Source organism: Lactuca sativa, chromosome 8 (assembly GCF_002870075.4).
Source record: "Lactuca sativa cultivar Salinas chromosome 8, Lsat_Salinas_v11, whole genome shotgun sequence".
Taxonomy (NCBI): Eukaryota; Viridiplantae; Streptophyta; class Magnoliopsida; order Asterales; family Asteraceae; genus Lactuca; species Lactuca sativa.
The window spans coordinates 29,860,519-29,887,711 of NC_056630.2; the positions used below are offsets into that span (position 1 = coordinate 29,860,519).

Consider the following 27,193-nt stretch of genomic DNA (forward strand, 5'->3'; position numbering starts at 1 on the left):
CCTTGTCTGTAAATTCTTCATCTGTTGAGTCTAGCAGCAACATCATTGCTCCTCCTGAGTATGTACATGGCAATGATGCTCACTATCTTACTAGTGAGCAATACTCCAAGTTCCTTCGTCTCATTAACAAGGGTTCTACTAGCGAGGATGTACCTGCTACTGCAAATATGGCAGGTATATCTATGTTTCAATGTTGTAATTATTTTGTCAATTCTAATGCTTCTTAAAGCTGGATTGTTGAATCATGGGTAAATCAACATAAGATAGCCTATGAGACTCAACTTAGTGATGCATTAGATGTGTCTAAACTTAATCTTTTTGTTAAACATCCTAATGGATCGTCTGCTTCTATAAATAAAATAGGAAACTTTCAGCTGTCATTAAATATTACCTTATTTGATGTGTTTGTTGTTCCAAACTTTAATGTCAATCTTTTGTCTGTTCATAAGATTTGTAAGGATAGTGGTTGTGAAGTTGTCTTTTCTGAACATAAGTGTAAAATTCAGGATTCACTATCAAAGTAGATGGTGGATAATGGTAGAGAATCTGGGGGACTGTATTACCTTTACTGTATTCCCTTAGGTATTCCAACAAATTTAATTAACTATAAGTGTTGTGTTTCAAAACTCGCTTGGCATAGTAGACTTGGTCATCCAACTGACCAACCCTTTAGTTCTTTAAAATAAATTTTAAAACTTGGTAATGAGTCCCTTCCTCGTTGTGATGTATGTCACAAGGCAAAACAGACTAAAGAGTTTTTTTACACATAGTCAACACAGTTCAACAAAACTTAGTGAGTTGATTCATCTAGATGTTTGGGGACCATATAGACTTGCTTCTGTTGAGGGCTTTAAGTATTTTTTTGAATGTTGTGGATGATTTTACTAGGACCACTTAGGTTTTTCTTTTGAAATCAAAAGGTGAGGTTTTTGATTGTTTTAAATCTTTTGTTAATATTCTTTTAAATTAAAATTAAGAAGGTTCATTCAGATAATGGAATTGAACCTATCAATAATCAAATGAAATGTTTTTGTTTTGAACATGGTGTCATATATCAAACATCTTGTGCTTGCACTCCACGATAAAATGGGGTTGTGCAGAGAAATGAATCGACTGAATGTAGGTTATTCAGTGTAGCAAGGAAAATACAATCAAAAAATGACTTTTCGATTTCGGGTTAGGTATTTAGAACCGAATAAACCCTTATTTAGGTAACCCCAAACCGTATAAGCCTAATATGGATACCCGATAACCGAAACAAATTGCTTATTCGAGCCTAATTCGGTTCGGTTCAAGTTTCCAGACCAAATTCGCATCCCTAATGCAACCTATGATATATTTTGTTTTTTTTCCCAATCTCCCACTTTATTAATATAAAGGGGTTTGAGAAATGTTGGCAAGACTGCCTCCACAACTGCATGCCCGTATTGTCTCCACTCATGAATACAAACTAGTCTGCCGCAATGCGTATAACAAAATACTAGTTTTAATAATAAAAAATGAATTAAAATAGGTCGATGCTTATTTATAAAAAGGAGTAAACTACATGATTCATCACTGATCCAAGTGCCAAATTGCACGTTTAGTTCCTAATTTCAAAAATTAATTCAAATCATCCCTTGTATAATTAAAAGCTGCACATTTCGTCCTTGACAGGCATGAAATGACTATAATATCCTTTGTCTATTTATTTTTCATTTGTTTATTGTTTTTTATTTCTCTTTATTAAAAACAATACCCATACTACTCCTTACCCTCTACTCTTATCTATCCCAACATTCTCATACTTTTTTCAATCCTCGTGAAGAAGAACCACCAACAATGTCCGGTGGAACCACCATCACCATCATCATAATCTATGGCGAGATGTTTGTAGAGGATTTATGGATCTGAAGGATCGCCATCATCTCGTCTCTGATGGAACCATCAACAACTCCATAACCATCGCATATAGAACCACCAAATCCGCTATCACCATCACACTAGTCTCCAAAGAAAGACCCAACCGGTCTCCACCATCACAAAAAACCCTGAAACAGCTTGTCCAATCATTCCACCACCGAGAATCTTCGTTAAAACCCCTACAGTTAGGTAGTGTTTGTTTTTTGTCTGCAGATCTGCTTGACCTCTTCTGTCTGCGCCGCGCATACCACGTGCATACATTAGCCTTCGCAGACTGTTTGTTTTTTTGAAGACTGCAGACCTAAAAATGTATGTGCGCCTCTTCTTGGCGCAGATGTGGATCAGAGTCTTCTAACATCTTCATACATCTTTTAGCCTAAAAAACATATATGTATTTATTTTTTCTAAGTTTTTTTTTAATTTATATTTTTTTCAACTTTATTAATGATAAACAATTTGAAAAAAAAATTACAAAACTTATAAAAAACGTTCGGCGATACAAACATGATATTTTTGACAAATTTATAAATAAAGATTTATTACAATCATAGTCGTTGAAGTTGTTTATATAAATATGAAAAAAAAAATCAAAATATATTCTTATATTTTTTGCCAAATTTTGTAAAATATTATTTAATACAGTATCGTCAGTTTCTCGAGAAAAATATTTATGGTACGTTTTTAATGGATTTAATTGAAAAAATTGAAGTTTATTTCCGTCTACTTATGTATCAAAATTTTTGATCACTAGTTATAATGTTTAATTATAACTTTGCAACAAGAGTTGTTGTTTTTTATCAAATATATACGTTAATTCATACTATTTTTATTTTTATTTTTTATACAATAATACATAAAAGTTGATATGGATTCGTTAATTATTTATAACAAAGTCATAAAAATATTAAAAAATCACTTTGAAGTTTAAAAAAAAAAACAGTTCATTTAGATTTCAGTTTATTTTAGTAGTTCGCAGATGTTAAAAAAACAAACAATCTTCTTTTTTCAGACTGTAGACATTTGGTCCACATCTTCTACTGCAGAGGTCTACAGATGTGGTCCGCAGACTGCAGACATTTTGCTTCAGAAAAAACAAACAACACCTTACTGTAGCAAAAAATCAAACCCACAACCCAACGAAGAATTTGCCATCAATATGGTGATGTGGATTGATTTTCTGAAATAAATGTCTGCTTCTGTAATAGATGATCTTTGTAAGCCTAAAATCGATTTTCTGAGTAACTTCTCATTCTCTCTGTTTCAGCAACCCGAGTTCTTGATTTATGGTTTTACCCATTTTTGTTGCAAATGATTTTAGGGTTCGAGATGGATGATTGTTGTCAATGGAAATAATTAGAATAAGATGGATTTGAGCCACTAGGTATCAACCATATCATGTGTCGTTGTCAATGACAAGACGGGAAGAAACTAGATTCCATTAATGGCACTTATCAAGCTTAGATTTTAGATGGAATGTGCATTTTGGGTTTTATTGGATAACAAATTTATTGTGTGTTTGTTTGTGTATGTCATGTTCGGAAAATAGGAGGGAGTAGTCTTTGATGGCTGAGATTTAACAGTCGGAGTTGAGCGTGGTGTCGGAAATGTGGCGGTGGTGATGCCGAGAAATGTATTTTATGAAGAAGGGGAATGTGAGAGCTGGTGGGTCCCACTAAAATACTAATCACGATATTTCATTTATTTTAATGTATAAATTGCAAAATAAATGTTAAAAAACTGAAAAAGAAATAGAAAAGGGTAATATAATCATTTTATGTCTGTGAGGGACAAAACGTGTAACTTTTAAACATAAGAGGAACAAGCCAAATTAATTTTTGAAATTAAGAACTAAATGTTTAATTTTGACACTTGAACCAGTTTTATAATTACTCAGTAAAAAGTGAAAATAAAGAACCCCACGTTAAGCAATTTCTTTCCCGCGACAACAAATATTTGAAATATTCCCTCAAATACAATCTAACTGCATCTACACCGTCAAATCCGTATCCATGTAGATCCACGGTGTAGAATGATTATCCGCGTCAATAAACATCGACCAATCAAAACGCATATCTCGCTTGTATATAAACAACCCAAAACAAGTTTTATCAGCACAACCGGGTTCATTTCCATTTCGTTCATACACAAGATTCCCGTTCTCTCTACAAATGGCACCAAAGGCGGCAGAAAAGAAACCGGTGGAGAAGAAGCCAGCTGCTGAAAAGGCTCCGGCAGAGACGAAACCAAAAGCTGAGAAGAAGCTACCAAAGGATGCATCCACAACCGATAAGAAAAAGAAGAAGAACAAGAAGTCGGTGGAGACACACAAGATCTATATATTCAAGGTTCTGAAGCAGGTTCACCTTGATATCGGAATCTCAGGAAAGGCTATGGGTATCATGAACTCATTCATCAACGATATATTTGAGAAGCTGGCCCAGGAATCTTCAAAACTAGCAAGGTATAACAAGAAGCCTACCATCACTTCTAGGGAAATTCAGACCGCTGTGAGACTTGTACTTCCCGGTGAATTAGCAAAACATGCCGTGTCTGAAGGTACCAAGGCTGTCACCAAATTTACCAGCACTTAAAATGTCTTGAAGATGTTAATCGACAATTTTCGATGTAAAAGTTTCAATTTTGAAGTGCTTGTAGAAATCTTACAGTAATCCACCAGTTTTAAAAGATATGAATCTAGAATTTGTTCATCTTTAATGTCAATTTCTATAACTGAATTCGACTGAATATGTCTTCCGTTAATTTCATTACGTCCATATCTTAATTAGTGAAATGCGAAGTTATATGGTACGTTTGATAGGAACGGATGAACTAATTCTTCATTGTTCCCAAATTCGTCGTGGATTTGAAGTTTTCGTCCGTCATTTTAGTTTTATTTTACTTTGGATTATGAACCCTTATTTGAAATGATGATATAACTGTGAATTTGGATTACGAACCATTATTTTATCTTTTGTAATTGAAAAGAAATTCGATTGCTAGGGTTTGTTGAAGGTTAGAAAGAAGTTGTTGGGCCTAACTTGGCGAAAATTGAAGTTGAAGGAACTATGGTTTTCCTCATGTCATTTTCAATATTGAACTTCAAGTATTGGTATTTATATTGATCATGGCTTGCCGACGTTTTGAAGTTTTAGATTAACGAATAATGTAAGATCATGATTGTAATACCCATTATGTACCATGACATCTTGATGTTGATTAACATATGAATGATGAAATCAAGTTTATTTCTTTAAACCGGAAAACAAACAAGATCATGACGACCATGACTAGGGTTGGCCTTACGTATTATGAAGTTAAATATGGGTTCAGTGTTAGTGATTTTATATCATTAATATTATTTAAGTGTAATAGGATTAAATTTGTTGATCAAAAGTAATATCGTTAAATATTGAACAAGTTAGGATGGTGTAGGAGTGCACACTTGTTCAACTTTTTCAAGATTCAAAGTACATTGTTATTTAGGGGCGAAGCACCTAAGCAAACGGGATCCGGGGGCAGCGCCCCTGGGAGCGGGGTCCAAGGGCAGACAGTTTTTAACTGTCTATTGACAGTTTTCAGACATGAATGATATATCTGTTTTTTGGTCATTTTTCTGGTACATTTTAAAGAACATTTTCACATACATTCTCAGATTTCATTCTTTGAATTTCATCAAATTGAGTGTTTGATCTGTACTATCGAAATAGTTCAGTTTGATAATGAACCACGATTTTCAGAGAATCCAAACAATCTATTCATTCCCTATTTTCTAACATTTAGTAGGGGTGTTGATCGGGTAATTTTTTCGGGTTTCGGGTAATTCGGGTCGGGTTCGGGTTTTCATGTTAAAAAAATACCCTTTACCCGATCCAAATTAAATTTGGGTAATTCGGGTTTGGGTAATTTGGGTATTATCCGAAATATATAACTTGTTTTTTTTTTTTAATTTCACTTGAAAATAATTTTAATGAAATAAATATATCGTGCTTTATTAGTTTTGTTTATATAACAAACGAGGCATAAACAAAAATACTCAAACTTTGAACATTGATATTTTTTAGTTAATAATACCTGAGATATCAAATATTTTTTTTAACAACTTAATCTAATCTAATAAGATGTTAAAAAGAACAAATACTTAAAGATCTTCCTTTAAAAGTTTAAAATGTTTAAGATAACTGTAGCCATAAGTTTTGTCATGTTAGAAGTTTCGTCAAAATAAATGAGTTTGTTACTTGCAATAAAAACTATAATCTAGAAAACGGTTAAGTTTTAAAGAAGATGATAGTATATAAACAATTACTTTTAATATTGATAGTGACATATTGTCATAATAAAATAGATTCATGTTTTTCAACTTAGTTTAAACATGATCAAATACCTGCTACCCGAAACCCAGCAAACGTACCCGTTACCCGAAAAAATTTACCCGATACCCAAAAAAATTGGGTCGATGTACCCGATACGCGAAAAAATCGGGCTGGTAATTCGGGTATCGGGTATTTTCGACAGGTCTAGGGCTTAGGGCCCCATTTTGTAAAGGGCCTCATTTAGTCAAATCCTTTAATGTCGATCGTCGATACATTTTTCTCCATTCGCTGATATTCACGCCTGACGCCTCAAATCAAAAGCCATGATCACACTTTTATCTTGTTCCTTCCTTCACCATTATCGCACTATAAATACTGATTATCGATTCCAGGCTTCTATAATCTCGATTGTTGAACATTAAATGGCCGTCTGACCCGATGAATTTTTTTCCTGGCTTCTTTGATGAATTTCTCTTATTCTCCATTGTTCAAAAATCTTTGATAATTCATTGATTCAAGGTATATGTATTGCTTTCACTTGATTTTTACATCAGTCTGAATATCTATTAGGGTTAATCGCCGATTAGGGGTAATTTGTTCCATTATCTGATTTTTCATTGTTCTTTGTTCATTGATTGAAGATCGATTTCTTTGTTTCTCATTGATTTTTAATTTTTGAGTTCGTGTTTCCACTCATATTTTGTGTTGCTGGCTTGCTACTGAAGCTAAGGAATGTAGTCATTTTAATTAAAACATTGTAAGTTTGAGTTAGTGATTATTTCTTTGTTTATGTAACCTGAAGCTAAGAAATGTTGGTTATTGATTGTTTTCTACATATGTGGCTTGTTCATTGATTCCTATGTTGATTTGTGCATATTGAGTTAAGATAACCCTACAAGTTTGACATGTCCTTTTAATTAAAATTGCAAGTATGCAAGTTTAAAAAAAAAAAGACAACCTTCACTTTTATATTCGTTTTTATTATAGAATTTAAGTATAGTATAGAGTATAGACCAAATGGCCCAAAAGTTTTGTTTCGATTAGAACCCTCAAACTCGTTGAGCCGCTCCTGACCATAACAACTTAAGGTGTAAAAGATCACAAATTGACTAATTTTAGTGTTATGATGTTGTATTTAACTAGAGATTAATGAATGAGGTGATGATGGTCTGTGAGATTTTGGGATTTTTGATGCTCGTTTTCTAGTTGAATTGACGATTTTTTAGGTTTCGTTACTTAAAAAATGGTAAACCCTGCAATCTGCAATCTGAACAGCAAATATAAACCTGTACAAAACATGTGTGTTGTTTATCATGAAACACTTACAGTATTTCGGGTTTGCTACAATTTGAGTCTTGGTCCTATGTTAACCTTTTCAAATTTATAAAACCAACACTTACTGTGACATATAATAATAAAGTTTTTGTTTGCTGTAAATTTATAATATTTTTTTTGCAGAGAAGTCATAATATTTTGGGTCAGTTTATGAAATAGTCAAAAATTAATTTGTTACCGGTGTCAACCGGTCAAAAATGATAAAAATGCAAGTTTTTGTCAGTTTAGGACTTTTTCGTAAACAAAAATTAGTTTAGAACTAAATCGTAAACCGGACCAAAATTTTAGAACTTTATCGGATATTTTCATTTTATTTATTTATAATAGTGAAGATGAAAAAAATAAAACGTGAAAAAAAAAAAAAATAAAGTGGTAGAACATAAAGAAGGGGAAAATATAGTAAATTTACATTTTTAAAAACCCTCTACCACCAAATATTTTCACCATTTTCACCAATTTCTTTTCAGCGGGAGAGAAAACTTGAAATATTTTCGACAAATACCAAGTACTTTAATCTACACTGTCAAAAGACGTATCCCATATCAATCCACGGTATAAAACAACGATCCGCGTGAACATATATCCACCAATCAAAACGCTTCCCTGGCTTATATATAAACATTTCGAACAAGTTTATTATCATCATCGCTTACCTCACCAGTCCTATTTCCTACACAAAAGCGCGCCAACTTTCAGTATCCCTCTCACTTAAAATGGCACCAAAGGCGGCAGAGAAGAAACCGGCGGAGAAAAAACCAGCTGCGGAGAAGGCACCGAAAGCGGAGAAGAAGCTACCAAAGGATGCATCTACCACCGACAAGAAGAAGAAGAAGAACAAGAAGTCGGTGGAGACTTACAAGATCTACATATTCAAGGTTCTGAAACAAGTTCATCCTGATATCGGAATCTCAGGAAAGGCTATGGGGATCATGAATTCATTCATCAACGATATATTTGAGAAATTGGCACAGGAATCTTCAAAACTCGCGAGGTATAACAAGAAGCCTACCATCACTTCTAGGGAAATTCAGACAGCTGTGAGACTTGTTCTTCCCGGTGAATTGGCAAAACACGCTGTTTCTGAAGGTACCAAGGCCGTCACCAAATTTACCAGTGCTTAAATGTTTTCCTATTTTCGATGTAGAAATTTCGAAATTTAAATAATTTGTCTAGATCTTACAGGAATCGACCATTATCGAATTATATCAAACAATCATTAGTTCTTTATGTTGTTTCTTAACTTGGAATTAATTTAAATAGTCTATTCGAGAGTGTTCAATTACATACTTGAAATCGTTGGTTTAAGTTGCTTTAATTGATGCCGGATTTAATCCTTGTCTAACTTAAAGGGCTTTTGTCAAGATCAATCAGAACCTGTTTTGGGTATGTGACAGAAACAAAAGAAAAATCGTTTCGAATAATATTTAAATTATTTTTTTGCAAAAAACTTTCAAGATTGTACGTTAATGTAAAAGCGAATTAAAGCTAACTCTTTGTTACAACTGGAATATCTTTGTTTATAAAATAAATTGAAGTTGTAGAAAAAACAAATAAACCAGTATTCTGGAAGAGAAAATAAATGAAACAGAAAGTTCAACAATTGCGATTAAATTGCTTTTATTTGACAATTACAATATTCGGAAGCAACAATGACCTTTAAATAAAATATTAACCTTGTAAAATAGTCATATTTTAGGTAATTTTAATAGAACAGAAGTACAAAGATGGCAAAGCCGATAATTATGTAGAAAGGAAGGGCATTTTTGGGAATGTGACACTCTTCACCTACCCAACCAACGACGGCACACACCGCTGCTTTTACTTATTCCTGGCCCCTCACCAACCAAGTAGTTAACACTTTACTCTATTTTAAATAGATCTAATATTTTGACTAGACATGGGTTTTGAAAGTATATTTATCAATAAGATACGATTTGTGGTTCACAATTATTATCACATAATAATATAAGTATCATAATTATTCTCAGTGCATAAAATTATTTATATATAGTTTGAAATATTACTAAACGCTCTATTTTAAAAAAGCTAAAAATAAAGATCGTAAATGTGTAATTCCACATATATACCACATATATATACATCACATATTGGGATAATTATAAAGATAATATTTATTGGGATAATTATAAAGATAATATTTAGATATGTATTCTTTTCTTGAAGAAATTCATATAATGACCATCCTCTTTGAGATAGGACATTTTCAGATCGTTGATTTTGATCAAACTAAGTGTCAGAAGATCTGTTGATATGAAATTAAATCAATATGAGCTATGATATTACATTACATACACTTTCAAATTCAAACTACTCAAGCATGGCAACCAATCTAATAATGACGATGCATTCTTGTTCAAGTGGTTCAAGCCTAAAACTTACCAATGCAAACTCAAACTCAACTATTTCCTAGATGCCATTGTGATATTTAAGGTATGTTTATAGTTTTTTCGACTAACAAAAAACCCCATGTAAGCGTTTCTTTGGGTGTGTATGATGAATTACTACTTAATAATTGGTGCAAGGAGAAAATTATTGAAATGCAAAAAGCTTTTGAGTAAGATGACTCAGTATCATCCAAATATGTAGAAACAATTGCAAGTATGTTGTTTTTGTTTGAATTTTTTTGTAATTTTCATTAGTTTGTGTTTTGGTTATTTTGATGTTGTTTAAAACTCATATGTGAGTGAATGTCATTATAAGGTTCTCTTATCCTTTTGTATAATTTTATATCATTTTTGTTAAAAAAACAATAAACCAAAGTTTTCAAACATCAACGGTTCTTATATCATTTGAGGATTAAGAAACAAAAGGTTTTCAAGTTACTTACAAATCAAACCTCACTACAAAACCCTAATCTACTCTCAGAATGAAACACTCAACCTACACTACAATGATCATGAACAAAAGGATGATCAATCACATAGAATATTACAACTATGAAACCCTAACTGAAGGGGAGAGAGAGAGAGAGAGAGAGAGAGAGAGCGCTCTAAGTATTGGGAGCAAAAATGATTTGAATATTACGAAACCCTTCACCTCTCACCAATATATACCCTGGGTCATGTATATGAACCGAGTCTTGGATATTATCCATGAATCAGATCCGCGTGTCATACCTAAAGAAACGAGCCGCAGTGCACAACATTCCCAAAATATCAAGAATAACCCCTTACAACAAATTTATTTTATTAATGAGAGAAAACCAGGAATTGTAATACTAACACAAAACACCCAAACTCAATAATTAATAAATATGATATTGAATATTAAAAATATTTAGTATTTTCAACATCCCCTCAATCGAAATATTTATTTTTCCTTTTTAAAAACATCAATAAACCCCATTTTATTCGACAAAATTCATGTTGTTTAAAACTTAAAACTTAGTAAGAATGTCAGCATTTTGATCAGAAGAACTGGTCTTCACCATTTTCAACACACCATTAGAGATTTTTTCTCTAACAAAGTGAAGATCTATTTCAAAATGCTTAGTGCGTTCATGAAGAATCAGATTAAGAGTCAATTTAATTATTGAATCATTGCCACAAAAAACAGATACAAGAGTAAGATCTTTTATACCCAATTCAAACAAAATTTTCAAAATCCAAATTTTTTCACAAGTAATAGAACCAAGGGCTCTATATTCTAATTCAGTAGAAGACCTAAAATAGTAAATTGTTTCTTAGTCTTCCATGAAACCAATGATTTATTAAGGTGAGTAATATAACCAGTTACATACCTCATTGTGGATAAACAATTAGCCCAATCTGCATCTACAAAATCTTTTAACTTAAACCCATCAAACTTAGTCAAAACAACCCGTTTTCTTGGACTACTTTTCAAATATCATAACAGTCTGAAAGGAATTTTCAAATGTGACTTTCTAGGTTCGTCCATATATTGACTAAGAACCCGAACAACATAAGAAATATCGAGTCTAGTAATTGTGAGATATATCAACTTTCCAATAAGTTTTTGAAATTCAGTTTTATTTGCCAACAACTCATCATTTTAACAAAATCACCAGAATTAACAACTAGATTAGTGTCCAAAGGTATGCTAATAGGTTTGCACCCTACATATCATACTCATGAAGAAGCTCAAGAGAATATTTCATTTGATTTAAACACAACCCATTATCAAAATTAACAACCTTAATTCCCAAAAAATATTTAAGAATACCAAGATCTTTTATCAAAAATTGAGTTTTCATATAATCTTTGACCTTTTGTGATTCAGTCTCATAGCTTCCGATTAATTTTCTATCATCTACATATACCAATAAAATAGTTATAGAATATTCAAAATTTTCTAATAAACAAAGAGTAATCACTAACACTTTGTTGAAAACCAAACATGAACAAAAAACACATAATTTTCATTCCACTTCTTAGGAGCTTGTTTTAAGCCATACATAGATTTAACAAGTTTACAGACCCTAGAGTCATTATCAATATAATATTCAGGTGGAAGAGTCATATATACATCTTCAGATAAGTCTCCATAAAGAAATGCATTATTTATGTTCAATTGATATAAAGACCATGAATTATGAACAAACAAATAAATAACAATACGAATAATAACAATTTTTGCTACTGGAGAAAAGGTTTTCTTCAAAATTGATACATTCCCTGTGATTATATCCTTTAGCAACTAAACGTGATTTATACCATTCTACTTACCCAATTTGACTTATACTTAATCTTCTAAACCCATTTGCATCCAATGGATTTTCTATTCTTAGGTAAACTTGTTATATCCCAAGTGTGATTTCGATGAAGAGCTTCCATCTCTTCATTCATCGCCTTGATCCAATTAGGATTAGCCGAAGCCTCGTTATAATCTTTAGATTCAACAATCTTGTTAAAATTAGACACAAGACATCTAATTTTAGCATTAAGACATGAATAGTTAACAATTCTTTCTATAACATACTTATATTTACCCTCTACTACATAGTCAACAAACTTAACAGACATATGTGATTCACGTCTAGACCCAACAATAAACCGATCAATTGAAGAAGCAATATGCAATTGACTACTTTCCTCATAGACACTTTGAAAATGTTCATTGTGTTTTCAGATCGAGTTATCATTTCAAATAGCATTTTATGAAATTTTTACTTAACTACAAAACCAACCATGAGTTGTGAAACCTAAATACTACAAAACAAATAAGAAATATCCATTCTAATACAAAAAGTCAACATATTTTAGTTTAGTTTATCATATTTCATACTGAGATTTTCATTGAAAGACAATAAAACATGGAGATTACAAGTTTAGAACTACCCTCATTTACCATACTTGGTATTGTCCAAATGTTTGAGAGGGTATGGAATGCTGTTAAGGGATGTAGTGTATATTTTGTATTTTTATTTAATAGATCGACAACTAAATGGGTTGTATAAATAGGATCTACTATCTAGGTCCAAAAAAAAACTAATTTCAGATTATGTGAATCATAGTCATTTTTTATAATTATGAACAATCATTTGGTCATTTTTGTGATTAAAGATAATGCGATACATTTATGCGATTATCTTAAAATGTTGTTTTGAAATATATAGTAATTGATTTTATAAACATATATTAATTATTATTTTTATATTTTGTCCTATATATACACATACATACACGCCCTCAAAATCTGCATCCAACCTTCTAATTTCAAGGCAGCCATGGCAATGTCAGCCAATACCCCTCACACCCTCCTCTTGAAAAACCCTAGCATCATTAAAACCTCAACCACCACCACCCCTTCCATCCATGCCTTCCCGATCAAACGCGCCACCAACAAGCCCATCTCAATCACATGTTCATACTCCGCCACCGTCGCTGCACCACCAGCTTCGGCCTCCGCTCAAGATCGGGTTTTTAATTTCGCCGCTGGACCCGCCACGCTGCCCGAAAATGTTCTCCGGAAAGCCGAATCGGAGCTCTACAATTGGCGGGGAGCTGGAATGAGTGTTATGGAGATGAGTCACAGAGGGAAGGAATTCCTCTCCATCATCCAAAAAGCAGAGTCAGATCTGAGAAAATTACTCGATATCTCCGAAGATTACGCCGTTCTGTTCCTCCAAGGCGGCGCCACCACCCAATTCGCCGGCATCCCTCTCAACATCTGTAAACCCGAAGATCCCGTTGATTACATTGTAACCGGATCGTGGGGCGACAAGGCATTCAAGGAAGCAACAAAATACTGCAAGCCTAAGGTGATTTGGTCCGGTAAATCGGAGAAATACACCGCGATTCCGTCGTTCGATGAGTTGGATCAGAACCCGAACGCCAGGTATTTGCATATATGCGCGAATGAAACTATTCACGGCGTCGAGTTCAAAGACTACCCCACACCTAAAAACAAAGATGCGCTTCTAATCGCTGATATGTCTTCCAACTTCTGTTCAAAGCCGGTTGATGTTTCCAAATTCGGGATCATTTACGCCGGAGCTCAGAAGAACGTCGGCCCATCTGGTGTCACAATAGTGATCATAAGGAAGGATTTGATCGGAAACGCTCAAGAGATTACACCGGTGATGTTGGATTACAAGATCCACGCCGACAACAATTCGTTATACAACACACCACCTTGTTACGGGATTTACATGTGTGGATTGGTGTTTGAAGATCTGTTGGCGCAGGGTGGTTTGGTGGAGGTCGAGAAGAAGAACATGAAGAAAGCGCAGATTTTGTACGACGCGATTGATGAGAGCAAAGGGTTTTACAGGTGTCCGGTTGAGAAATCTGTGAGGTCGTTGATGAATGTGCCGTTTACACTTGAGAAATCGGAATTGGAAGGTGAGTTTGTGAAGGAAGCTGCTAAAGAGAATATGGTTCAGTTGAAGGGGCATAGATCGGTTGGTGGAATGAGGGCTTCGATTTATAATGCAATGCCTTTTGCTGGTGTTGAGAAGTTGGTTGCTTTCATGAAGGATTTTCAAGCAAAACATGGGTAGATTTTAGAAATTAAACAGCATTATTTGTTGTTTGTTTTGTAGCGTTTTGTTGTTGGTTGATCTGGTTTTTGATGTTTTTGTTATGTTATGTTACAAGTCTTGTTTGTTGGTGTCATTTGGGGAAAAAAAGGGATACATGAAAGATTAGGTAGTTTTGTTGAATCATTCTGGGTGATGAATATTTCAAATGGAATGACATAATCTGGTTGTTTTTCTTTCTGGCTAGTTGCAGAATATGTGTATTTATTGTACAGACATGTCAAATTGTTCATTAGCCGAATCAGAAATACCTCATAAAAGGTAATTTAGTGACTTATTAGTCTTTACTCTTGAAGCTCGATGATTTTGACGACAGAATCATCACCAACCTTTTGGCAAATGACAACACGATCATGGGACTTGATGAGACCAATGGCTTTTCCATGATCCAGTGAGATGTTTAAGATTGACTCATTTGTTGCACCTGTTGACTCGGCCTGTTTCCAAGTAATGGAATAATATAAAATAAGAAATCGTGCCTCCATTGAGTTGTGATCAAATTAGAGATGACTTTGGAATATGGATGCTGACGTGACGTGGCACTTTAAAATATATGGAAGTAAAAAGAGATTTTGGAGAAGTGAGAAATCTTACCGGATGTCGGGGATCTGCAAGTATTGGAAAGAGGCCTCTAACAATAAGAGTTTGTCTTGCCTAGAAATATAATTTTTAGAAAGCAGAAGAATTAGATGTGTTAATTTTACGCAAGTAAATTAATTAAACCATTTGATAATGTGTTGTGTGTACCTCAAAAGCGCCAGTAAATGTCCATCGTAATTGATTTGTTTTGAGCCGAGGAATGACAACAGCGATGACAGGCATAGTTGGTCTATATTTTGCAATCAATCTAAGATAACAAATACAAAGAATCAGATAAGTGTTAAATCAAAATGGGGTGGTGGCGCAGTTGGCTAGCGCGTAGGTCTCATAGCTTAAGAGTGATCCTGAGGTCGAGAGTTCGAGCCTCTCTCACCCCATAAATATATATATATATTTTTTTTATCTTGTTCTCTCAATGCTACATACAGACCTTGCAGTTCTCCCTGATGATGTGAAACAGATGATAACAGAAGCCTTGACCTTGATGGCAGCACGCACCTAGATCAAGAAAAGAAAATGAAATGTTAGTTGCACCAAAACTGAGGTGAAAAGGAAGATTGAATTGAATACTAATAATAATACTACCGCAGAGGAAGCAATGGATTCCAAATGGGACATGGGTTCTCCAACATATTTAACAGTCGTCTTGAAGTATAAATCTTGATTGAATACCTTCTCTGACTGCAAACAAGATTTAAAAGAATTATTAAAGTAATCTTAAAAAAAAAGAGAACAAATTGAAGGAAATCTACCTCTGCACAAATTTTACCAACAATGGAGATAGTATCAACAGGGTATAATCCTCGCAAAGTCTCAGCACCTAGAATAATTGCATCGCTTCCTGAAGTGAAGAACCACAACAAGAATATCAAATTAATGAGATAACATAAACATAACATAAGATTAGAAGAATGCAATAAACAAACTAAGTTACCATCCAATACAGCATTGGCAACATCAGTTGCTTCTGCTCGAGTGGGCCTTAAGTTGTCAGTCATGCTGTCCACAACACGGGTAATCACTGCAGGCTTTCCAGCCATATTACACTTGTAAACAGCTGCCTTTTGAAACAAAAACACCTAAACACAACATAAACAATAAATACAAAAGTAAGGATTTAGGATTTATATTTATAACAAAATATTTTAGAAAGAGTGTTGAGATTGCAGAAGCTGAAATGACACAATTAAAATGAACCTTTTCTGGAGGTAGATCGATACCAAGGTTTCCTCTAGAAAGGATTATACCATCTGCTTCCTGTAGGATCTCATCAAAATGGGTTAACCCCTGCAATAAAAACCAATATACATATGTGTTTCATCACTTAATACAAACAAGACAAAGTTTGATCACCTAAAACTAAAGCTTAAAATACGTGGGCAATCAGACCTCAAAATTTTCAATCTTTGCAAAAATCTGAGTTTGACTGAGATTACCCGATTTTGAGAGGTAGTCACGAGCCTGCATGATAACATATTAGCATGACAAGAATAATAGACAATTGAAATAATACATGTCTAATATCTAATCATAAAATATAATGACTCATTCCATTCCAATTAAATATTATGAAGAAGAGTGTTTGCTTACATGTCTAATGTCTTCTGCATGACGTGTATATGACAAAGAAAGGAAGTCTATCTTGTTACGCACTCCCCATGTGCTAATAACCTACAATTTTCCATAAATATTACAACTTAAATGAGTATATGATAAGAAACATTTAATGGAATCACAAAAGAGAAACTTCACCTCTTTATCTTTATCAGTGAGAGTTGGCAGCTCAATACGTATTTGGGATACATGCAAGGTGAATAACGAACCAGATAGAGTAGCAGAATTCTTTATCAAACAAACAACATCATCTCCTTTCACCTCATTTACCTGTGTATTAAATATAAATAAATCAAATTTTGATAATTTGCAAATCATCAAAGGTTATATAATTTTGCCTTACCTCCAACCATACTGAAGTTGTTTCACTTCCTGTGAACAGGTATTGACCAATGAAAATTGTATCACCAGTCTTCACTGCCTGTAAAGATAAAAGTTCGAGCAATATCATAACGTTTTTATATTGAAGCTCTCATATTCTGAATCAAGCTTAACAATCTCAACATAATTATTTACCTCTGAAAGCCCACTAAAGTTTATTGGTAAAAGATTGGAAGTGGCTTCTTTTTCTTGATCGGGTGTGAGAATGACCAAGGTTTCTGCTTCCAGAGAAATAGGATGCTCAGTTTTGTTGACAACTTGCAACTCTGGACCCACAGTGTCCAACATCACCTGGTAAAAGGATGCAAATAAACTTATATATAATTATATATTAAGTTATTAACATCATTTTATGAATTGAAAACCCTTGTATATAAGGAATTATCAACTTCACAAGTGAGTGATATTCAGAGGGATAGTTTTTCATTCTTTTGGTGCAGGAAACAAACTTACAGCACATAGTTTTTTTGTGCTCCTGATAGCCATCTTAAGATTTTCCAGTGTCTCTTGATGAAATTCCATGTCACCCCATGAAAAATCAAACCTTGCAACTACACATACAAAAAGTGAGAGATAAGAAGGTTTCAGGGACGACATGACTCCAAGATAGATTATTCAGTACTGTAGTACACTTAAACACTTAAGACAATACATCAGCAAGTTTGTTATGAAAAATTCGTCAAACTAATGAAAGCATTTTCACTTTTCAGTTCAGCTATACAAGTTCAATAAGTTTTCATAACATAAACAGGATAAACACAAAGCAAAATCCTCCAAAACCATAGATGCATTTCAACTTGTGTTTTCACATGATAAGCAACTGAATCAGATGCTTGGATATTTTAATGAATACAATCGAAATATGTTAAACTGCAGGAAAGTGAAGTATTAATAGAGAATTAATGAATCATTAAAAGTAAATATAAACTCCTGACAAAGTCAAAATTCAAAATTTTGACACATTTGACCGTGAAGTCAAAATGCATATCCGATAAACACGAAGTAGTTCTAAATTCTGACTTAAACAATAGAAAGTGAAGATCACCTGACATCCCAGCTTGAAGGCAGCTCGAAATGATTTCAACAGATCGCGATTTCGGTCCCAAGGTTCCGACGATCTTCGTCATGGCGGGAAAGAAGCTCTAGACAACAGTAATCAAACAGGTGTCCCGTTTACATTTACAAAAAAAAGTTTATAAGAAAAATTCAACACAAAAGTCTCTAACTTTCCGATTAACATCTGAGACCGAAAATTATCACATAAAACCTCTGGCAATCTCACAAGTTCGAAATTCATGTAATCAGAGACACGATTACTGAAATATACTGCAACATATATTGACCTGGAGCTACAACAACAAAAAAAAATGAAAATAAATTGTAATTGTAATGGTTTGACTTTTTGATCCTTACAGGTTTAGAAGGCTCGAGAATTGAAGCCATTCGGATAGGTTCCTCGAGTTGCAAGTGATGTGAATGCATTTTCTCCTATGAATTTACTACTACAAACAACTACTAATTATCAGGTAAATTGGAACAAATAATCGATCGGAGTCTGATGAAAAGCAGACTTTCTGTTTGTGGAGGGAGAACCGACGCCGATTAAGATCCAGATCATCAGAGAAAGAGAGAGGTCTTTTTTTCACGTATGAAATGGTTGAATCTCCAAAAAGGTACAAGTATTAAGCGGAAGATGCAAATCATTAGAGCTTTATTAATTTGAGTTCAACATTTGTAGCTCTGGAAGATGGATTCATTTTAGATAAACCCAAGTACACGTGGCACTAGGACAAGTTCTCATGCGTGGTTATTCATGGTCCCCACAAAACTGTTATTTTTGCAAAAATTTTCTCCAACTTGATACTGGATGACATGGATACTGTAATTAGAGAGATTGTTTTGTACACGGAAAAGAAAAGAAAGAGATAAAATGGATCCATTAACTAGTTTGCAGTTTAAAAAATAAATAAAATAAAAGAAATTTCCACATAACCGTTGAAATAAATTTATTTTCCACATAGTTTTTTATGAAACTGGAATATAACTAATATATTATATAAAAATTATTTTTAATAGAAATAATCACAAAAATGATGTTTTGACAAATTTTTAAATAAATAGAAAAAAGAAAACTCGATTTCAATATTTATCAGCTTTAAAATAATTTATAAGTTTTAAAAGTATTTGGCAACTTTTCTACGATTTTTTTTAACTTTTAAAATACTTTATAATTGTATATTTATAAAAGTTATTAAATGGGTCATCAAACCCAATAGAAATGGGCCTAGAACAAGAAATTAAGGCCCGCATTACCCTGTTATGTTGTACACGCGTCTCGTACAGCGAGTGGCTGAGTGCCACCCTCGTTAGCTTCACCAAACGCTCCTCTAGGCATCTCCATTACGGAATCTCCACCGTTTTGACGCGCGCGCTCACACTCACACTCACACATAACATTTCTTCAAACTGAAAAAACAATGGCGGAGAAAGGAGCTTCGATGGTTCGCAAACCCGAGGACGAATCCAGTGGGCCTCCTAATCCTTTGCTTTCGGTCATCTCGAAGTTCACTAAGTTTGTTAATTCCCGTTTTCCACCACCACCGGCGGAGAAAGACGTAGTGAAGGTGGAAACGGAGAGCAAAGGGAGTGGAGATTCAATTTTTCGCAGTAGTGAAGTCGTGGAGCCGGAGGCGTCGAAACCGGTGGTTGTAAGGTTTCCTGATGCTCGGACGACGACAGTTCCTCCGTTGAAGGTCGAAGCGGAAGAGTTGGAGCAAGATACCAATCCTGTTGTTCTTTGGCAGGTATGAATGGATGCGTTACACTTTTTTTGAATTCATCTATCTGAAGGTAATCAATCTCTCTACTTTCTATAGAAAATATACTCATTAATCCAGTGGAAATAAAAGAATCATGCTGTTTTGATCACAATCAAAGAGATTAGAAGATATTATTGAAATTTCATATTGCAGTTATGGTTAGGTGATGTAGGGTTATTGCATCATCATTCATCGTTGATTACTAATAAATAAAGATGATATTTGAAATCAGGTTTATGCAATTGGAGGATTTTTCGTTTTGAGATGGGTGTTGGCAAGATGGAAAGAGCGAAGGGCAAATAAGAAGAAGTCAAATGAAAATTCACCACCACCACCAACAGCATCAGCATCAGGAGCCGATGAATAGGCATGTAAAATGGTGTTTGGATTCAGTTTACTTGTAAAATGGCACATAATCAAGGAGGAGTACTCTTTGTTTTTACCATGTATAAAACCCTGAATTTAAATGTTGGTCGTAATCCTTAATATATCCCATGCTTCATCTATCGAAATGCAACATAAAATACAAAAGTAAAAAGTAAAAACAGCATGAAACCAGCACATTAGTATCTAGTATGAGTTGCTTGTTTTAAGTTTTGAAGTTTTAACCAACAAAAATGTTGATGAACTACTTTTACATCTCTAGTTTCAGAAGTAATTAATACACCTACACTAACTAGTTACCTAACTACCAACAACAATCTGTACAGTGTACACAACCAGCCACCGGCCACCACCTCAAAAACATAACCATGAGAAACGCCACCTCCTTTACACTTCACCTGTACAATTAATTCATTCCTAAAACCAAACATCATCCAAGAATATAATTTAGCAAGTTTTTCCCTTTCAAACTAGGGCTTTTTTTTTTTTTTTTTTCAGTTGAGTAGATAATTTTCTTTATCCAGTGGTTTGTTTGTTCTTCTTTCTCCCTCAGACTAGACTGTACAATATGCCGAATGTCACCTATTCTCTTCCTATGGCTTAGGAGGGTAAATTTGTGATTTGTCATTTTGGCTGAAAGTAGCTATCGTAGATTGACAAGCGGTCAAAAGCATCATAGTTAGCTCTCAAACCTACAAATTGGCTCTCAAGTTGAGCACAACCAGCATCAGGCCACTTACACCCTCCCTCTCGTGTCCTTTGTGGACAAAGAGACTCGCAAACCCTAAGAATTGGGTTTTCAGACACATCATTGTTATCAGCAGTTATGGTAACCGAGATGGGCATATCCGTCTTTTCCTCACTACCTCCTGTCTCTCTCATTGAAGATGATGTTATTCTTTGTGGTATGTCGGCTACATTGGTTTCAATGTCGATTGTACAGTCATCATTCCCAGAAACATGAATCCTACACCCGAGTGATTGTATGGCTCTCTTTATCATATCGTTTTCTCTGTTTGCTTTTCTTGCCAGATTCATGGCTGAACTGCTCACTTGTTTTTCGTTTCGTATCTCTGCTTTTACTGCCTCCATTGATGCAATCGCTTCTCTTGCTTTCCTCTCAGCCACGTCCTTTGCCTGTTCATATAAATATAATATCATTTTATTACCAGTATTTTATAAATATAGAGGTGGTTGTGAAATGTGAATATTACCTTTTGAAGTTCAGAGATCTTTTCTACCATATTCCTACACTGAGCTTCGACCTCCCCAGCTTGAGCTTCTGAAGGACATGCCCACCTGAGATGGAATTGGGGCCACAAGGTCGGGGCCAAGGCGGCAGCTGGCGGCAGTAAAGGACCATTGTGTTTTGACGGATCATAGAAGAGGTTGTAGTGCACGTGAGAGTTCCCCCCTGAAGCACGTAAATCATCTAAATACATCCACATGCACCCACACGCCTCAGAAACACCAAACTGTTCCCTTTCCTTCTCACTGATTTATTAAAAAAAAAATTGCAAGCCTTTAGTAGCGATTAAAAAACTATAAAAGTGTAATCGTTTATATGTAAATTTGAAAGGTATACTTACTTATTGCACAGGAAGTTCCCAAAACGACATGAAAGCATACAATCTAGGAAATCAACCAAAAAAACCTGCAATGCAAGACTTGTCTCGTGTCAAACTACAATAAATGATTATTACTGACTTGATTTTTTTTTTTAAAAAAAAAAAAAACATACCGATGAGAATTCAAATGCAAAAGGGTACACTCGTAATAACTGGGAGACACAATCAACCCACTGTGAAATACAACATTAACGAACACATTGAGTAACGATCTATAAATAAATAAAAATATATGAACATGGAAAGTGGAAAGGCGACAGAACCTGAAGAAATATTGGAGAATAATTGTTTGAAGTTTGTGTTTGTGTTTGTGTAGAGGCTGGGGATTGTGATGAGAATGAACCAGTTGTTTGACGCATGGGTGATGATGGGAAATTTGTACTTGAAGACTGTCTGGGTAATTCTGAACCACTCCCAGATAAGCTTCCCATTCCTGCCCTATCTGAAAATGGATGCCCAAATGCAAGCCAATCTTTTTCCACAAGTGCCTACATGCATATAAAAGTATTAAATTTTTATATCCTATTTACATGAACAATATTCCCATTGAATACCTGAAATCCCTTTATGGTGCGATAATACGGATCAAGCAACAAACTTGCAAGTGCAACTAGCTGTGTTGTTCTGTCCCATCCATCACTGTACAAAAACAATTATTATATACTTTATTTTTTAAGAATATAAATATAATACCTTTTATTTATAAATAGATAATAAAGCAAATAATTCTACCTGCAATGAACAAGCACAGATGCAGATTCTATTGCCACACGAGCAGCAATCCAAGCAGATCCAGCCAGAACATTCTGGATGTGAATTAACCAACCACTGTCGCCAAGTGTCGATACAGAAGCAGACATACTGCTTAAATTACCTCCACCCCATGTCCATCCCCCATTTCTCTGTTCAAATATTAATGATTTCAAGATAGATAGAAATTTTTCAAACTCAAAAAAAAAAAAAAAAATACAATTATACCAAAAATGATGACATTCCATCTGAAGATTTGGTTCCATGTGTATCCAGGTAGTCTCTGAGGCGAACAAGGCTTTCCCTCATAGCATGGATGTTATCTATCCCAAAAAACACAATCTAAAAACATAACCCAATGTTAGCAATTTAAAATTGTGGAGACTAACATTTTACAGAAAATATATTTATTTATAGCTCAAACCTTTGACAGACCTCAGACTGGAAATAATTGGAAGACGACTCCGATCCACCTCCCATTGCCCCATTTGCCAATGCATTTTTCCGAGGTCTTGCATCTGCTATATATAACTTCCTAAAAAAAACAATATTCATTTTATTAGATCAGAAAAAATATATGAGTGAAGTGATTGATCATAGAAAACTCATTTTACCTGCGCCCTGTCTTTCCACCAGAAAGTTGAGTACAGAGAGCACCAACCAGATTTTCATCAGCATTGCTGCATTAAAAAAAATTTATAAGACAATTTTACCCATGCATTCTCAGGGGTAGTAAATAGTAATAGTATGGTAAAGTTAACATAGCAGCATTACCTTCTCATATTCATCATCAGCCCAACTAGTGGTTGGGATGATCTTGCAAGAACAGCTCCAGTGCCTACATGTCATTAGAATTTACAACATCAATCAGATGCCAGTGATATATATATATATATATATATATATATATATATATATATATATATATATAAATTGTGAAGAATTGTTCAAACAAAAGTGTGCATTCTTACGTGCATCACACCATGATATTGTAGGCAATCTACAACGTGCACGAAATTTACAAGCTTGCAGCACATCCTCATCTCTAGAAATCAACAAACAGACAAAGTTAACACAAGATTGAAACCATTGGAAAGTGGGAATTGGGAAAACAACTGACATATGCAGGCAGCATTACCTGATGGATTTTGGTAATAGTAAAGAAGAAGGGTAAGTTGGACACATGTCATAGTTTGCATTGATGTCACTGATTCTCCACCAATCATTAGACAAGGTGAATGAACCATCTTCAATGGAGGTTACTGGAGTATGTGATTCCATTCCAAGGAGGCGTATGTATTCGTTCACTAGACGCACTCTAGGGCTTGTATTGCTGAACCTTGAAGGACCAGAAGAGAAAGTGTAAAGATCCCACAGCCTTGGAGGCCTTGCACACCTCAGTAATGCCTCAAAGACAGCTCGTCTCTGTAAAATTCAAATCACATGAAAGAAATATATTTATCATAAAATAATGTGATCTTAAATGCCATAATTAAAATTACCTGTTTGGTTCGAGGGCGAAAAGCAAATATAATAATCCTCATGTCTTTTCCTGAAAAACAACAAGCATGGATATGTGATTTCTTAGTAGACATCGATTTGGAACGAATTAATACTAATTACAACATGTTAAAAAAATAAAGTATTGTATCATACCAACAATTTGAAGAAGCCTTCGTGAAGGAATCTTGTCAGATTGCCTAGGACCTGATTGTTGCTTTGTAACCTATATTCTCATAACAGATTGTTCATAAAATCAGTATATCATGAAAGAAAAGAGGTATTGATTCAACATCAAAGCACCCAAAACTATGCTTCTAGGGAAAAGAATTGTATTACTTGAAGTTTAAATTGATTCCTAGGATAAGATTGAAATAAGATTTGAAGTAAACAAGGATCCTAATGCTATCAGATTCTTGCAAAATTCCAAAAAAATGACCCAAGCTTCTCAAGTCTTGACTTTGTAATTAGATAGAGTTATAGGCTTTGGTAAAATTCATACTGATCTTGAGCATAATCAGCTTCTAACATCTGGATAAAATGATATTAATTCTGATTACCTGTGATTATTTATGGGTCAAATAATCAGTTCTAAGCAAAAGAAACTAAAATTACTTATTACCCTCTATTTGCCCACATTTTGCATTGTTAATTATACTATCAATAAAAAAAAGATAATTATTGGAATTAGAGATGACAAATTTATAAACGAAAACTATTAATAAATCATTTATAAGAAACTTGAAGAAATGGTATGGAACCACAGAAGCTGTAATATCAAACAAAATTTACATAAACATAATGCATAACTTACAATCTTGCTAAACTTTTCAATAGTTGCCAATGGTATAGTTCCTAGTGCGATAATATCCCTGGACCCTTCACTCTTCAAGAAAAAATAACAAAAAATTAGATATCACATATAGGAGCATTTTCGAATATCATCAGATGCATAGTGTTAATACTTAATATAACCAAATATCATACGATTTGTTATAACAGGAAGAAGAGCAAACATTCAAATTGAAATAAGTAGACAATGCATGTCCTTGAGTGACACAATGTTGAGTGACACAAATTTCTTTCTATGCACTACTAGCAAAATATTGACCTTTTTGGTCAATCCCATAGATAGATAGTTGTTTATATAGATTTAAAGTGTGTGGATTTTAAACAAACTGGGAAAGTACAATGAGTATAACTGCTATGCAGAAGGAGTGCATAAACTAAAAAGTTCAGTAATGGACAACTTACCAAAAAAAGAAGACGAAAATTGGTCACAAACAAGGTACCGGCTTCATCAGTGTTAACAAGAACGCCATACCCCTAATATCAAATTACAAAAACTCAGAAAAATATTTTCATTATATTTATAAAATTTCAGGAGCAAGCATACAAGACAATCATATGGACATAGATTAAAAAGCAGAGAACAAGGACTACTCAATCCATTTTCTATTAGTTGTTACTGTCATAATAAATACAGTTGTTTTAACTAAGAAAGCATCCATATCCCTTTGATAACAAAACACAGTGTAATAAAAAGGACAAAAGTATTCATGTAAATGTTATCATGTACATTGTAAATAATGTCTTCGAACATGGACATAAACAGTCATCTGCAGGCCTGTTAATCTCTATTCAAAACAGGCCACAATTTGATTATGGATGGCAATTGTGTTACTGTTCAATTAGAAAACTGAGATTAATCGCCAAAATTTCTTTTTCCTATTAAATTGAACTTTATGTCAAGGACTACAAAAGTACGTAAGTAAAATTAGAACAGGCTGGCTTTATATCATAACAGATTCCATATGAAGTTCGTATTCCAGATGTACTTGGTTGCATACTTATTGAAGTTGTCCTTGAAGGGAGGCACTAATATGTACAGAATATAAACTATAAAGCATGTATGTAATTAAAAAACAAACCTGAGAATTAGTCAATTGAAAAGTTAATCAAGTCAAAATCTTACCTCAGCGATAACCTCCTCAGCTTCGTACAAAAAATCAGATAATCCATGAGGAACAGGCCTTGAAACAGGCTGCTGTGAATTCCACAAAAACAAATATGACCAAATATGAATTCAATTACACAAGATCGAAGATACATTTGTGATATGGCGAGGAATAAAAAAAAATTGAGTAATAAAACCCTAGGGTTACAAGGCAGAAGAAGAGTATATTACATCGATCTTGGTCCACTCAATAGCGTCCCAACTACCGGCTCCATCAATCTTGTCCGACTCACCGAGTCGACTATCGGAGTCACGGAGGGAAGTTGTCCGTCGATTTCTTGGCATCGCCATGGACGTCGAAACTCCGGTGATGATGGTGAGAGGAGAGAGAAAAAAGAGGGATTCTGATTTTCGGACGAGTTTGGTTTTCTCAGCTGTTTTTATGGGGAAATCATTTATATTTATAAATAATATAAATATAAATTATTACTCAACGAAAAAAGAAACAAATAAAATAAAAACAAGATTTTGGTTATCGCCACGCAAGCAAGACAAAGTGGGTCCCGTATAATTGTTATTTAGAGGAGTAATAGTACAAACTCAGTCCTTTAATTATTCATTACAGCGCATGTTCAGTACCTGGAGAAACGTTTTTCTTAATTTTATCTAAAATAGTCGATTTCACCTTATTTAAATCTCCAATAGTGTCAACAAATGACTATCGGATGAAGGGCATTTTATCTTTATTTTGACTTTTTCCATTTTCAAATTTTCATTTTATCTTTATTGACTTACGAGAATGCGGGGAACATAAATTAAATATATTGTATTAACAGGTGACATTATTTTATGTGAAATTTTAATAAAAAATGTTGTTATATTCATTTTACAGTTTTTGAACCAAACTTATTAAATAAAATTATTTAATATTTATATTAAAGTAATTTGTTTTTTTAATACAGTAATTTTTAACATTAATGATGCATGTGGTC

At 34.0% G+C, this 27,193-nt stretch overlaps 4 protein-coding genes, 1 non-coding gene and 1 pseudogene across 6 annotated transcripts; 4 read left to right on the top strand and 2 right to left on the bottom strand.

Annotated features, from left to right (window-relative positions):
* Positions 1-4,039: 4,039 nt before the first annotated feature.
* LOC111911124 (histone H2B.4-like) lies at positions 4,040-8,826 on the top strand (annotated as a pseudogene).
* A 4,385-nt stretch (positions 8,827-13,211) lies between these two features.
* On the top strand, positions 13,212-14,748 carry LOC111911123 (phosphoserine aminotransferase 2, chloroplastic-like). The gene has a single exon (XM_023906907.3). It carries the CDS (start codon positions 13,255-13,257, stop codon positions 14,527-14,529), a length of 1,275 nt encoding a protein of 424 aa, XP_023762675.1. The 5' UTR covers positions 13,212-13,254; the 3' UTR covers positions 14,530-14,748.
* Positions 14,682-18,877, bottom strand: LOC111911122 (pyruvate kinase 1, cytosolic). The gene is made up of 16 exons (XM_023906906.3): positions 18,577-18,877; positions 18,209-18,305; positions 17,617-17,714; positions 17,299-17,454; positions 17,126-17,203; positions 16,921-17,052; positions 16,759-16,839; positions 16,558-16,629; positions 16,366-16,455; positions 16,103-16,247; positions 15,921-16,009; positions 15,754-15,849; positions 15,599-15,666; positions 15,316-15,415; positions 15,163-15,222; positions 14,682-15,005 (listed from the first exon to the last, which is right to left on the bottom strand). Exons 1-16 carry the CDS (start codon positions 18,643-18,645, stop codon positions 14,853-14,855), a joined length of 1,584 nt encoding a protein of 527 aa, XP_023762674.1. The 5' UTR covers positions 18,646-18,877; the 3' UTR covers positions 14,682-14,852.
* TRNAM-CAU (transfer RNA methionine (anticodon CAU)) lies at positions 15,461-15,545 on the top strand. The gene is given in 2 exon segments: positions 15,461-15,498; positions 15,510-15,545. It is a non-coding gene; the product is annotated as a tRNA-Met (tRNA).
* Positions 18,878-19,550: 673 nt separating the features above from the next.
* LOC111911121 (uncharacterized) lies at positions 19,551-20,488 on the top strand. The gene is made up of 2 exons (XM_023906905.2): positions 19,551-19,967; positions 20,215-20,488. Exons 1-2 carry the CDS (start codon positions 19,641-19,643, stop codon positions 20,347-20,349), a joined length of 462 nt encoding a protein of 153 aa, XP_023762673.1. The 5' UTR covers positions 19,551-19,640; the 3' UTR covers positions 20,350-20,488.
* A 57-nt stretch (positions 20,489-20,545) lies between these two features.
* LOC111911120 (phosphatidylinositol-3-phosphatase myotubularin-1) lies at positions 20,546-26,635 on the bottom strand. Of its 2 annotated transcripts, none has more exons than XM_023906903.3 (19): positions 26,433-26,635; positions 26,220-26,288; positions 25,499-25,570; positions 25,059-25,130; positions 24,401-24,470; positions 24,247-24,296; positions 23,883-24,169; positions 23,716-23,789; positions 23,519-23,582; positions 23,359-23,424; positions 23,180-23,279; positions 22,973-23,086; positions 22,727-22,896; positions 22,549-22,633; positions 22,258-22,482; positions 22,108-22,167; positions 21,956-22,020; positions 21,581-21,860; positions 20,546-21,503 (listed from the first exon to the last, which is right to left on the bottom strand). In XM_023906903.3, exons 1-19 carry the CDS (start codon positions 26,550-26,552, stop codon positions 20,991-20,993), a joined length of 2,556 nt encoding a protein of 851 aa, XP_023762671.1. In that variant the 5' UTR covers positions 26,553-26,635; the 3' UTR covers positions 20,546-20,990. The 2 variants fall into 2 exon arrangements, with proteins under 2 accessions (XP_023762671.1, XP_023762670.1); XM_023906902.3 differs by having other exon boundaries at positions 26,220-26,291.
* Between the last annotated feature and the right edge of the window lie 558 nt (positions 26,636-27,193).